Raw genomic sequence first — 13,442 nt, forward strand, 5'->3', positions numbered from 1 at the left:
TGCTAACGGAGCTGGGTTTTGTAGATCTTTGGCGTGCCCAACACCCCACAACCAAACAATTCTCCTGTTACTCTAGCTCCCACCACACCATGTCACGGATAGACCTGGCTATTGGAAACGCACTTATGGCCTCATATACACAAAAGGTGGCCTACCTACCTAGAAGTGTATCTGATCACTCACCATTACATGTTACGCTTGCATGGGGAAACCCCCTCGCTCTGCCCAGGCCTATCTGGAAACTTAATCCCTTCTGGATCCAGCTTATTGGGGGATCTTTATATGATAACATTCTGGAATACTTTCATCTTAATGAGTGCTCTGCACCGCCACACATAGTTTGGGACTCTATGAAAGCTGTGGTAAGGGGCATATATATTAGAGAAATATGCATACGCAAAAATCAAACCAAATGTTACACCCAGAGTCTGATTCAGGAGGTATCTGATGCGGAGGCTGCGGTGGTGCTCAACCCGACAGTAGAAACTAAACACACTCTAGAGAAGGCACAGATGTCACTCAAAGAAAATCTCATGTCGGTGGCAGAAAATAAACGTTATTTCCTTAAACAAAATTATTTTATGGCGGGGGAGGGCGTGGGGCACCTACTGGCCACAGTCATTAGAGCACAGGAAGGATCTTCTTATATAAATAGGTTAAAGACGGAATCGGGTGACTTTGTAACAGCAAGCGAGGATATAATAAGAGAAATAAAGAGGTATTATATGCGGCTATACACATCAGACTGTGACCTCACGGAGACAGAGATTGAGCAGTATTTGGATGCTCTCTCTCTTCCTACACTGAGTGATGTAAACAGGGAATTGCTGGACCGGGACATCTCATTGGAAGAACTGGAGGAAGCGCTTGGCCAGACACAAAATGAAAAAGCTCCGGGAACGGATGGCCTGCCTGGAGAGTTTTATAAAGCGTATGCACCCTTACTGCTACCCAAACTACTTAAGGTATTTGAAGAGGCTGAAAGGCAGTGGGTCCTCCCGCCCTCTATGAGGGAAGCCTTAATAGTCTTAATATTAAAACCCGGAAAAGATCCAGAGATCCCGGATTCGTATCACCCAATCTCTCTCCTACAAACAGACATTAAATTGCTGGCCAAGGTGCTCGCCAATAGGATGTCCCGAGTCATCTCATCTATAGTGCAGAGTGATCAGACAGGATTCATTCCATGCAGAGCCACATCTATGAATCTCAGGAAATTATATTTGGGAATTCAACATAGTTCTGAGGTACCGGGGGAAAGGGCAATTTTGTCATTAGACGCCGCTAAGGCGTTCGATAGCCTTGAATGGGAATATATGTGGGCTGTACTTCGGAAAATGGGCTTTGGACATAGATTCATAAATTGGGTAAAACTGCTATATGACTCACCGGTGGCGAAGGTTAGGGTTAATGGCAGGGTCTCCGAGTCTTTTCCTCTTGGAAGAGGTACTAGACAGGGGTGCCCGCTTTCACCCTTGCTATTCGCGACTGCAGTGGAGCCGTTGGCAGTGGCAATACGGAAATCCAGGGAGGTAGAGGGATTTCGGTGTGGAGCCGTGGAACAAAAGATATCATTATACGCAGACGATCTACTCTTATATTTAGACAGGGTACGTTCCTCGATTTTGCCGGCAATGAATATCATTCGGGAATTTGGACAGAGGTCTGGTCTACGAATCAACTGGTCCAAGTCGGCTTTAATGCCGTTGGACCCCCTTCCGGGGGACTTTTCGGACTTACAGATTCCAGTTCCTGTGGTCCGGGAGTTTAAATATCTGGGAGTAATTGACAGCCCAATCCCGAAGGATTTCCAGGCCCTAAATCTGGAACCCCTGTTACAGCGATTCAGAGCAAAAGTGCATACCTGGTGCCGTTTGCCGCTATCAAATATCGGCAGATCCAATTTAATTAAAATGGTAATGATGCCACAATTACTATACCTTATACATAATTCTCCAGTGTGGATATGTAGGGAATTTTTTGTAAAAATTAATACAATATTCCGGGAACTTATTTGGAAGAAAAAGCAAGCTAGGATTCGACTGGAAGTGCTACAGCGGGGAAAGGAGGAGGGAGGACTGGCGGTACCAAACCCATATATATACTATATAGCCTCCCAGATGCAACATCTGAGGGGTTGGGGCAAAGAAGGAGGGTATGATACCAGTGGTGATATAGTGAGAGAGGGATCAGTATGGAAGTACCCAGGTTGCCGGTTGGATGTGGGACAAAGACAGATAAATGGGGCACGATATCCCACACTGGCTATGATATTCCGGGTGTGGGACAGGGGTAAGTCTCTTTTGGGGATAAGCGGACCTACAGAGCTCTGGCCACTGTGGCAGAACCCCGACTTGCCAGAAATTAAAAAATTAGTAGGGTTCAGAGGATGGGAGGATAAAGGGGTCCATTTAGTGTCACAAGTACTACAAAATAATACTCTTAAAAGCTTTGAACAACTGGGAGCGGAGTTTCACCTTCCGCATGTCTTCTTTTATCAGTATTTGCAGCTGAGACACGCACTGGAAAGACAGGGGAGGACAAACCCGGTCACAGTGACACATAATCAAACATTACATAGGCTGCTTACATCTGAGTCCTCTAAGGGTCTTATTTCGGAACTATATAAAAAATTACTACCTGCCCATCTGGAAACACATCCATTGATTGTTAAAAGCAAATGGGAACGAGACGTCGGTCCCCTGACGGAAGGCCAGTGGTCTGATATATTGGAACAAGTTCCTAAACTGGCGGTATCGGAGTGCCAAAAGCTGTCTCAAATATATCTCATCCACAGGGTATATAAAACTCCCAGTCTACTATTTAAGATGGGACTCAGACCAAACACACAGTGTGTTAGGTGTGGACAGGATGATGCCCATTTGATGCATGTTATGTGGGAGTGTGGACACATTGGTGATTTCTGGAACCAAACCCTGGGACTTATAGATCAAATATATCATATCACAATACCACCGTCGCCCCGCCTGTGCCTGTTGAGTCTATGGGAAGGAGAAGTGGATCCGGATTCTCCAACAGCTCTGGGAATAGCCCGTATCTTGTACCAAGCAAGAAAGCTACTTGCATATCACTGGTTAGACCCTCTACCACCAACATTACCAGAGCTCAAAAACAAATTAAATAACGTCATAAGATTGGAAAGGGGAGTTTATTTAAAAAGAAAAACATTGAAAAAGTTTTACAACATTTGGCGGCCATGGATGGCGTTGCCGGGCCTACCCTCTAGTGCACTGGTTTGGGATGCAATGCTGGACCGGTTACTGTTGTGCCTGCAGTGATGGCATGTGTGAGGAAGGGAATTAAAACTAGTTTTTTCTGTGGCGAAATGGACTTTGAATGAAGAGGTGAGAGAGGACTGGAACGGTTTCATGGATGACTGCACGGAGAGGGAGGGGCGGGAGAGTATAGCAATACGATGTGGAGCGACACGGCTGATGGAGGAGGTGTTCCTGTTAGTCTGAGGCATTATTGCATAATTTAAGTTTTGTTTATTTGTAGAGCCACGAGGTTTGTAGGCTCAAGCTATATAATATAACTATGATTTGAGAACTCTATTATTATATTTACATACATGCAGAGAAAGAACCTGATTTATAAATCACATGTGTTTATCTGTTTGTTGTTATCAGTTATATGAAAAGTGAAATACTCTCTGTATTGATCCCTAATAATTTAATAAAAAAAAGATCTGATTTAAAAAAAAAATCCAACATAGCCGGATATTACCAGTGGCCTTATTGCAATTTTTAACGCTTTATTTTCATGGGTGATTTTTGTAGGTTTTTTTTTTTTTTTTGTTAATACAACTACTGTGCAATGATGTATTTTTGCTTGTTTGTAGGATTGTTTTCTGGCTTCTACCAACTCATTGTTTCTTAACACAGGTGGCATCCTTGCAGGAAAAAGGGGAGTAGTTAAATTTCGAGGAATGCTAGTCAAAAGTATATAAAAATCTCGTCAACAAAAGGTAACTTATGAAAATGCTTTTATTGGGGTTTTTTTAAACTTTCATTTATAGTAATACTATTTTTTTTATTTTTTTTTTTAATCATAGATGTCTGGAAAGCAGCTAAAAGAATTATTTGTAAGAAACCTGAATGGGACCAGCATAGAAGAGATCTCGCTAGGATTAAGCATAACACCTCTTTGCATCCTTTGCAGGGGTTTGATACTTATTTCCCTTTATCAAAAGTTTGGTGTAATTGTTTATTCCTGGAAGTACTGCCTTTTTCTGGATTTTTCTCTGTTAGTGCTTCCACAAGTATTGTCCTGCACAGTCTTCTCAGATTTCTTACACCTAGCGGTGTTATGTATTTCATTAACATGTGCTTTGCGGTTTTACATGATATACAGGAATACTGTTTCTTCCAAAAACACATCTTTTACAAATATCTGCCAGACCTTCTTAAATGCCCAAATGGAAGACCGGAATGTACCATGTGTTACAACGTTTCGCGTTTTCATCAATTTGCTCACAGCCATTTCTATTTTAGCTGTGGATTTTCCTGTGTTTCCGAGGCGTTATGCCAAAACAGAAACATATGGCACTGGCGTAATGGATCTGGGTGTGGGATGTTTTACTTTTGCAAATGCCCTTATTTCCCCAGAAGCGAGATCAAAACATGAAGAAAAAACGTCTGCATTTCACAAAGTGAAAAAACAACTTATTTCAGTGTGGCCGTTAGTCTTTCTTGGACTTGGACGACTTCTCAGCGTGAAAGCGATAGATTATCATGAACACGTCTCTGAGTATGGAGTTCATTGGAACTTTTTTTTCACTTTGGCAATTGTTAGGGTGTTTTCATCATGTCTGCTAACTTTAATTCCAACACACAAAATCTGGCATGTGGCAACAATTATTATTGTCAGTTATCAAATACTGCTGGAAACAACTAATTTAAAGACTTTTATCTTATATGGAAGTGATAAAAAAGGCTCACGACATGGTTTTATTAATGCAAACCGAGAAGGAATATTCTCTGTAATTGGTTACATTGGAATTTACATGATTGGAGTTCAGATTGGATCTTACCTACTAAAGAAAAGGATATTTGTTAAAGAATGGATAGAATTATTTCTTAAGTTCACCGTTCTATCTGCTACGATTTTCATTAGTATGATCATAGTTCAAATATATGTTGAGCCTATTTCCCGCAGATTGGGCAACTTTCCGTTTTGCATTTGGACTGTTGGCCAGTGTATGGCTTTTCTATGCCTGATATTTTTATGTGATCTGGTTTTGGTGTTTGCTAAACATTTGACCCCTGGAAGCGATGTTCCTAGTACATGGAATTTAAGCAGCGTTATACACAGTTACCCAAAGAATGTTTTGCACCTAAATGATAAAAAGAAAGTAATCAATTTCTGTCTCATTGAAGCGATCAATAGGAATCAGTTGCTTTTCTTCTTGCACTCAAATATACTGACTGGTATGGTAAACCTAATGATTGATACTATTCACAGTAACAATGTATTCGCTGTCCTTGCACTTCTCATGTACATGTTTTCAAACTGTTTGATTTCTTATATTTTACATATAAATCATATTACTGTTAAGCTGTGGTGAGCAGCGGGGGATTATTTAATTCATGATTACACTTAAAAAATGTTTTAATGAAGAAATTTTCTCTTCCTTAGGGTAGGTTAGATTTCATTGCATTAAAAGGGTTTACTAGTGCTATAATATTGACCTTCCCCTTGGGTAGGCCCAAAGTATCAGATTAGAGGGAGTCTGGCACCTTCACCGATGAGCTGATATTTGTGCAGGGAATAGTTGGAAATAATTGATGTATGGAGAAGAACATGACAGCTCAATCACACTCTTTAGTGGCTGTTCTAGAGTGCTGCAAGTCAACTGTTATAAATCCATATTCTAGAGGAAAAAAAACAGTTGGGGCTCATTCAGACGTTTTTGATTTTTGATCTGACCTCAGACCACAGTGCACGGACTGGCCCTTGGTATCCCAACCCAAGTGTAACTGCTTCATAAAAATGTATGAAGCTGTCCCAATCGGGCTGGGTCAACCACAGACAGTCCATGCTTTGGCAGTCCGTGCTGGGACCGATTGGCATGGACGTCTGCATGAGCCCTAAGATGACATTTATTCTCAATATTCAAATTATTGTTTCTTTCCTGACTGGAAAAAGACAGGAACTTTAGAAAACAAATATTGTGGGTTCTAGCAAAGATGTCCATCCAATGACGTTAGGATATTATTATTATTATATGACTTGTGAAAACTTGAAGACCTGTCAACTTCTTACATGTCTGTTGTAGTAAATACTTGTGTTCCTCATGAAATAACAATACTGTGACATTTTCTGTTAGTTTGGCATTATGCTGAGTTGTCAGTGTTGTATATTCATACTTTCTAGGACAAATAACTGGAATGGTGCAGTGCAGAATTCTAAGAAAATATGCACTGGAAGACTTTATTTTATTAGCAATTTAATTACTTAAATAATCATGTTAGGTCAACTTACCATGTTATTATCATAATCATTGAGAAGAAAAATTTCAGAAGTATAAAATGGAAAAACTAAAATAAAATGATGTATACTAACCCAATTTAAACCCCGTGGCTCCTGTGAAGACCGTTTCAAGAAGCAATGACAACCAATTCATTGGTCAAGTGATTGATCAGAGCTGCAGCCAATCTTGGGCCTTGGTAGTCAGGTGACTAAACAACTGGATTTCATTACTTACTGCCTTGCCAGAGATCACCATAGTGTCCTGTGCTGGAACCATTGGGTTAAAAATGAGAATGACCAAAGCAAATCCTTTCCTTTGACAACATAATATTACAATATCTGGTTTCCAGACTCTATGCTCTTCTGAAACTGCCCCTACTACTAACAACTAAATCTAATTGTACCTAATTTGTTCTGATGCTTCTGGATCTCTTTGCACCATTTGACTAACAAGTGTTACCAACTTCTCACTTAGATCCACTCTAATGACCTTAATGCGGGCTTCACACGGTACGATCTATCGTGCGATTGCACGAGCGATCGTATCCGCCCCCGTTGTTTGTGTGTCACGGGCAATTAGTTGCCTGTGGTGCACAAAGTCGTTAAACCCCCGTCACACGTACTTACCTGCTGAGCGACCTCGCTGTGGGCGGCGAACATCCACTTCCTGAAGGGACCGGCCAACAGAAGTGGAGGGGCGGAGATGAGCGGGATGTAAACATGCCGCCCACCTCCTTCCTTCTGCATTGCCGGCTGGAGTCGCGGGATGCAGGTAAGCTGTGTTCATCGTTCCCCGGGTGTCACACGGAGCGATGTGTGCTGCCCCAGGTACAATGAACAACCGGCGCCATTAAAAATAAACAATTTTTAAAAAAATAAGTGTCGAGGACACGACTCACAATTTGAGTGAGCAATTCTGCGTCGCTCGGAGCTGTCACACAAAACGACGTCGCAAGCGATGCCGGATGTGCGTCACGAAACCCGTGACCCCGACGATGCATCGCGCGATAGCTCATCTCGTGTGACGCCCGCATTAGGCCTCGGCTCCACTTGCGCATCCCTTCCGATGCTCTCAAATTGGAAGCGATCTGTTAATGACCCTCGGCTCAGGCTCTGCACTTTCTTCCTCTCCTCTGCTTCCCGACTATGCGTATATTGCCCTGCACATGGATGACATGCGAGTGCAGTGTGATGTTTCACAGGCAGCCATCGACTTGTATGGGTGCATGTGAACCAAGACTCACTGCCAAACACAGCATGCTGCGATTCTTTTTTTCATGCCGATATGGCATGAGAAAAGAATTGCCAATCAACACTGCCCCATAGTTTAACACTGGAGCGAGTGCAATCCAATGTTTTATCGGATTACACTTGTCCATGTAAAACGCAAGTGGAGCCGAAGCCTAAGGGGAATGTTCTCCCCTGAACCTTGACTGCTCTTTCAGTGGATCATTTACTGGTTGTTCTTCCTCATTTCTTCCCCCTTAGAGTTGATGTTTGGTCCTTTCTTTCTGACTATATGGGGCTTCTTTTTACATAAATTATCAGCAGATTTGACTGTCTGTACTGTCTCTATGCTGTTTACTCCAAATTAAACACAATTTCTCTTAATATTTCCTGTGCACAAGTACAAAACACCAGAGTGTCCTGCTATTTCTAATATCATATCCTACTTCAATTAGAAAAGTGATCTTTCCAAAATTCAACTTCTTGTGTGTCGCATTACCATAAATCTCAAATAACATGCTCACTGTGTTGGGGTTTTAGTTCACTCAAATCTTTTTCTTTTAAGGCTATGTTCACACAGGGCTTTTTTGTTTTGCTGCGTTTTTTAGCTGCAGATTTGTCTTGGTTTTATGCAAATCCATTCTAATTAAAAGCTGCTTTTTACAGTCCCAGCAAAGTCTGAGATTTCTGAAATCTCATGCACACACACAAACACATCAGGTTTTTTTTTCCTGACTGTTTTATCAAATACTTGCGTTTTTGGTCAGGTTTTAAAGACTGAGCATGTCAATTCTTTGCTGCAGATTTGCTGCGTTTTTTCATTGATACAACCCATTTTGTAGAAAAATAGCAAATCCGCACCAAATCTGCAGCAAAAACGCCACTAAAAAACACATGAAAAACGTACCAAAAACGCAGATGACTCAAACGAGATTTTCTGCCACAAAATCAGGTTTTGGTCTGGAAAAAAACTTACCAAAAAAGCCCTGTGTGAACATAGCCTTACTTTGTATATACAATAACATGCATCCTCATGTGTAATGATCACCTCAAAAACGTATCCTAAATCCAATAAATTTCTTACCTTCAAAACTGCAAAATCTCTTGGGCAATGTTCATACAATGTTTGTTTTTTGTTTTGTTTTTTACATTAAAAAAACATAAGTTTTTCAAGTACCAACCGCTACAGAAAACTTTTTTTTTTTTTTGCACTTTTTCCCTACCAGATGTTCATCAAAATCGCGTCAGAAAAAAACTTTGTATGAGCAGAAAAAAATCCTACAAAAGTGAATATCACGCATTTTTAAATGCTTTGAGAAGTATTTTGAAGCATCCACTAAAAAAAAAATTATAAAACTATTGCTATGATTCATTATAAGCTTGACTACGGTTACTCACTACTATTTGGTCATCTCAGAAACTCTCCCCTCTCTAGTACAGATGAGCGAACTCGGGGAAGTTCGGTTTGGCGGGCTCATCCGGACTTTAGATGAAGTTGGGTTCGGGACCCGGATGTGACCTGAACCCCAATGGAAGTCACTAGTTCGGCATTTTAAGTCTCCACCTACATGCAGCCAGCCATAAAAAGAACACTTCTGGGGGAGGGGTTTTTCAATTTAATTTTATATTTTTTTGTACATGGTACATACAATCATCCGGTTATCCCTGATGCAAGCCGTTCAAACACTGCAAGCGGCTTGCAGTGGACCAAGCACTGGTTGTACCTGAGCACAGCGATGCTTGCGCAAGTGGTTTGCATACATAAAGTCCCCGAACTCTGTTTTGTTTTTAAAGTCTGTATTTAGTACGAACACAGAACACTAAACCTCTGATTCCCGCATCTCTACTGTCTAGCCTTTTCTGAATGCAGCAGACAAGACCCCAGTGCTTTCACCCTCTGCCATTCATTGCACTGCTTGCCCATCTACAGAATAAAACATGATCTCCTCTCTCATTGTTGTCTACCACCCTAGGCATGCTTTCTGTTCTGCTAGTAATTTAAATCTAAACTAACATAATCCATAATCTTTACCTCCTTCTCCCAACTTTTTTCTCATGATCACCAGTTATCTGTTTAATTCCCAGCATCTGTAGTTTAAGTGTCCTAAAAACAGATCTTTTTAGGCAGGCCCATGAAATAACCTCACTTTTTTTTTTTTTTTTTTTTTTTTATGTGCCACCACACTCAGGTTTTCTCAGTTCTCTCTTCCTACCTTTTCATCAGATTATGGCCCTTTCTATTATTTGTATATCCTCTATGCACATGGTAGCACTTTGTTTCTGGAAATATACAGATACTGGTTAGTAACTGATTCATTGAATCATAGAATGGTAGAGTTGGAAGGGACCTCAAGGGCCATCATGTCCAACCCACTGCGAGTGCAGGCTTTCCTAAATCATTCCAGCTACATGTGTATCCAGTTTCTGCTTGAAGATTTCCATTGATGGGAGCTCACTACCATCTGTGGTAGCCTCTTCCACTCCCTAACTGCCCTCACTGTCAGAAAGTTTTTCCTAATGTCTAATCTGAATCTTTTTCCTTTAAGTTCCATTCCATTGCTTTTTGTACTTCCTTGTGCTAATGAAAATAGGGTGGTTCCCTCTGCACTGTGACTTCCTTTCAGATATTTGTAGATCGTTAAGTTTCCTATCGGCCTTCTCTTTTTTTTAAACTAAACATTCCTAGTTCTTTTAGCAGTTCTTCATAGGACATGGTTTGCAGACCTTCTACCATTTTGGTGCCTCTTCTCTGGACTTGATCCAATATATTGATGTCTTTCTTGAATTGGGGTGCCCAGATCTGTACACAGTATTCCAGGTGGGGTGTGGCCAGGGCAGAGTATAGGGGAATAATTACCTCTCTTGATCTCTTAATCTCTAAATGAATATCCATTTTTATTACAGAGCTGGCTGACCATACACAAAAAGCAGTTTTTATCTTTTAAGTCACTCTTATTTTTTTCTCGTAGATTGTAAGCTTGCGAGCCCTCGGGCCCTCACTCCTTGTTTAACTGTAGAATTATGTGGTATTCTGTAATGCCAGATATTATTTGTACTTGTACCCTCCAAATTAAATATGTTGACGCTATATGATTAATGATTTACTGTGGTGTTTCCATTATTATTTAATACTTTTACAGACTAAATAGTTGGTAGTAGAGGTTTCTTGCGTTCTCTTATCTGTGCCAAAGTTTACAAAATGTGATTCAAAAATCACAAATTATTTAATAAATCTTTGAACAGTTCTTCTTGATTATAGTGCATATGGTGGTTGGTTTGTTTAGTTTTTTGTTTTTGGTTGTTTTTTCTTTTTTGTCCGTATGTGTTTATTTTTTTTTATTTTTCCCCTGCAGTGAAACTTACATGCATACTCCCTACAGATGTCATCCTTTTTATATTTCCTTCTTATCCATTCCTGGCTTTGCCTTTAACCCCTTGACGACTCATGACATACTGGTCACGTCATGGATTGTGTGTGTAGATCGCCACAGCGATGATAGTGACATCAGCTGATTTCAACAGCTGACATGTGTGCCTGCTAATTGCGAGTGGAATCGCTTTCCAACTGCAACTTGTAACCCCTTACAAAATCTGGCAGCGAGATGTATATGCGCGCGGCCATTACTTTTACTTACCCCGCCCCCACCCGAAGTCACGTGCATGATCACGTGACTTCCGGTGGTTGCCTGTAGCTAACATAAGTCGCTTTGTTTCAGTGGCGGGATAATGCCAGAAATGAGACTAAAGCAGCATATCTGCTATTCACAGCTGTGTAGCTGAGATTTGATGATATGGAGAAGCGATCAGATTGCTAATCCATATAGTCCCCTAAGGGGGCTAGTAAAATAAAAAAAAAAAGTTTTTAAAAAAACCTAAAAGTTCAAATCACCCTCCTTTTGCCCCATTGAAAACTAAAGGGTTAAAAAAAATACACACATATTTGGTATCGCCGCGTTCAGAAATGCCCGATGTATCAAAATATAAAATCAACTAAACTGATCGGTAAACTGCGTAGCGGAAAAAAATTCCAACCGCCAAAATTTCGTTTTTTGGTCGCCGCAAGTTTTGTGCAAAATGCAATAATAGGTGATCAAAATGTAGCATCTGCACAAAAATAGTACCATTAGAAACGTCAGATCAAGACGCAAAACATAAGCCGTCAGTTAGCCATAGATCCCGAAAAATGAGAACGCTACGGGTTTCGGAAAATGACGCAAAACGTGCGCCGCTTTTTTTGGACAGACTTGTGAATTTTTTTAACCCCTTAGATACAAGTAAACCTATTCATGTTTGGTGTCTACAAACTCGCACCGACCTCAGGCATCACAGCGACACATCCGTTTTAAAAAAAAACGGAAAAACGCCAAACACCCAGGGGCTGAAAGGGGTTAAGATGTGTAGAAACTGAACATGGAAATGTGCCCTTAGTGGTGAAACTATTTTGTATTGCACGGTTTATGTGCTTATTTTATGTACCATATAGAAGAAAATAAAGCCATTTGTGGACAGTTTTAAATAAATAAATAAAAACATTACTGTGTTGGAGTATGTCCTTTCTGTGGCAGCCATATTTCCCAGAAGATGGTAAATCTATAAGCCAGAGATCCCACAACTTGACATAGACAAGCTTTACATTACATTAAAAGTTAAAAGGAAGCAAAATAGAGATTAAAACAGGAGAATTATACTTACTGAATCTCCAACGCAGCCGTCTCACTGCTTCCGAATCTCCAGCATAGCCGTCCCACTGCTTCTGGGTACGCTCATTAGCTCTCATGCCTAGTTACTGCTTTCCCTGCCCACCCTCTGTGACCGTGTCTGTGATTGGTTGCAGACTGCAGGCGTGCTGGCGTTTTGTGCTTGGTTGTGGAGTGTAAAATAAATGGAAAAAATGATGTAGGGTCCCCCATATACTGATACCCAGCGCAGATAAAGCAGACAGCTGGAGGCTGCAGCCCCAATTGTGTGCATTATCTTGGCAGTGTATCAAAATACGAGGAATCCTATGCGGCTTTTTTAAATTATTTAAATAAATAATTTCAAAAAATGGTGTGCAGCCCCCCTCCCCCAATTTTGATATCCAGTTAAGATAAAGCCGACAGCTGGGGTCTGGTATTCTCAGGCTGGGGAATGCCCATGGTTATTGGGCTCCCCCAGCCTAAAAAGAGCAGCCCGTAGCCACTCCGGAATTATCACATCATTTAAATGAGTCAATGCCAGTGCTTTACCCGGCTCTTCCCAATTTCCCTGGAGTGGTGGCAATTGAGATGTGATTTGTCAAAACATCACAGCGGTCATCAAGCCTGAGGTTAGTAATCAGGAGGTGGTCTATGAGCCCATCCCCCATTACTAGTCGTGTAAGTAAAACAAACACAGAGCATACATAAAAATCCTTTATTTAAGAGCGGGAATGTTAGTGAGTTCACCTGAGGTCACAGACAGCAGTTCATACAGTACCCCAGTTGTGACCGCAGGTGAACTGACCTGAGGGGAACTCATTGAACTCCGTGACCTCACCTCAGGTAAAGTCATTGAACACAATGCCACATTAGGCAAAATTGGGGTTAACTGCACGCCGCTTTTTAAAATTATTTAAATAATTTTTTAAAAAGCTGCATGTGTCCCTCATATTTTAAAGGGAAGGTGTCGTCCAAAAAAAAGAAAATTCAATAACTGAAAAAAATGTAAAGTATTAAGCTAAATAAATATATATATGTATATAT

At 40.9% G+C, this 13,442-nt stretch overlaps 1 protein-coding gene across 3 annotated transcripts in view; it reads left to right on the forward strand.

The window, feature by feature from the left end:
• Positions 1-12,219, forward strand: part of PIGW (phosphatidylinositol glycan anchor biosynthesis class W) — a 176,056-nt gene extending 163,837 nt beyond the window's left edge. For all 3 annotated transcript variants that reach the window (XM_075335798.1, XM_075335796.1, XM_075335797.1), the window contains exons 2-3: positions 3,906-3,988; positions 4,076-12,219. In XM_075335798.1, the coding sequence (XP_075191913.1) occupies positions 4,076-5,587 (1,512 nt within the window). In that variant the 5' untranslated portion in view covers positions 3,906-3,988 and the 3' untranslated portion in view covers positions 5,588-12,219. The remainder of the gene's footprint in view (positions 1-3,905; positions 3,989-4,075) is intronic.
• The last annotated feature ends 1,223 nt before the right edge of the window (positions 12,220-13,442 follow it).

The sequence above is a fragment of the Anomaloglossus baeobatrachus genome, chromosome 2 (genome assembly GCF_048569485.1).
Source record: "Anomaloglossus baeobatrachus isolate aAnoBae1 chromosome 2, aAnoBae1.hap1, whole genome shotgun sequence".
In the NCBI taxonomy this organism is placed as follows: Eukaryota; Metazoa; Chordata; class Amphibia; order Anura; family Aromobatidae; genus Anomaloglossus; species Anomaloglossus baeobatrachus.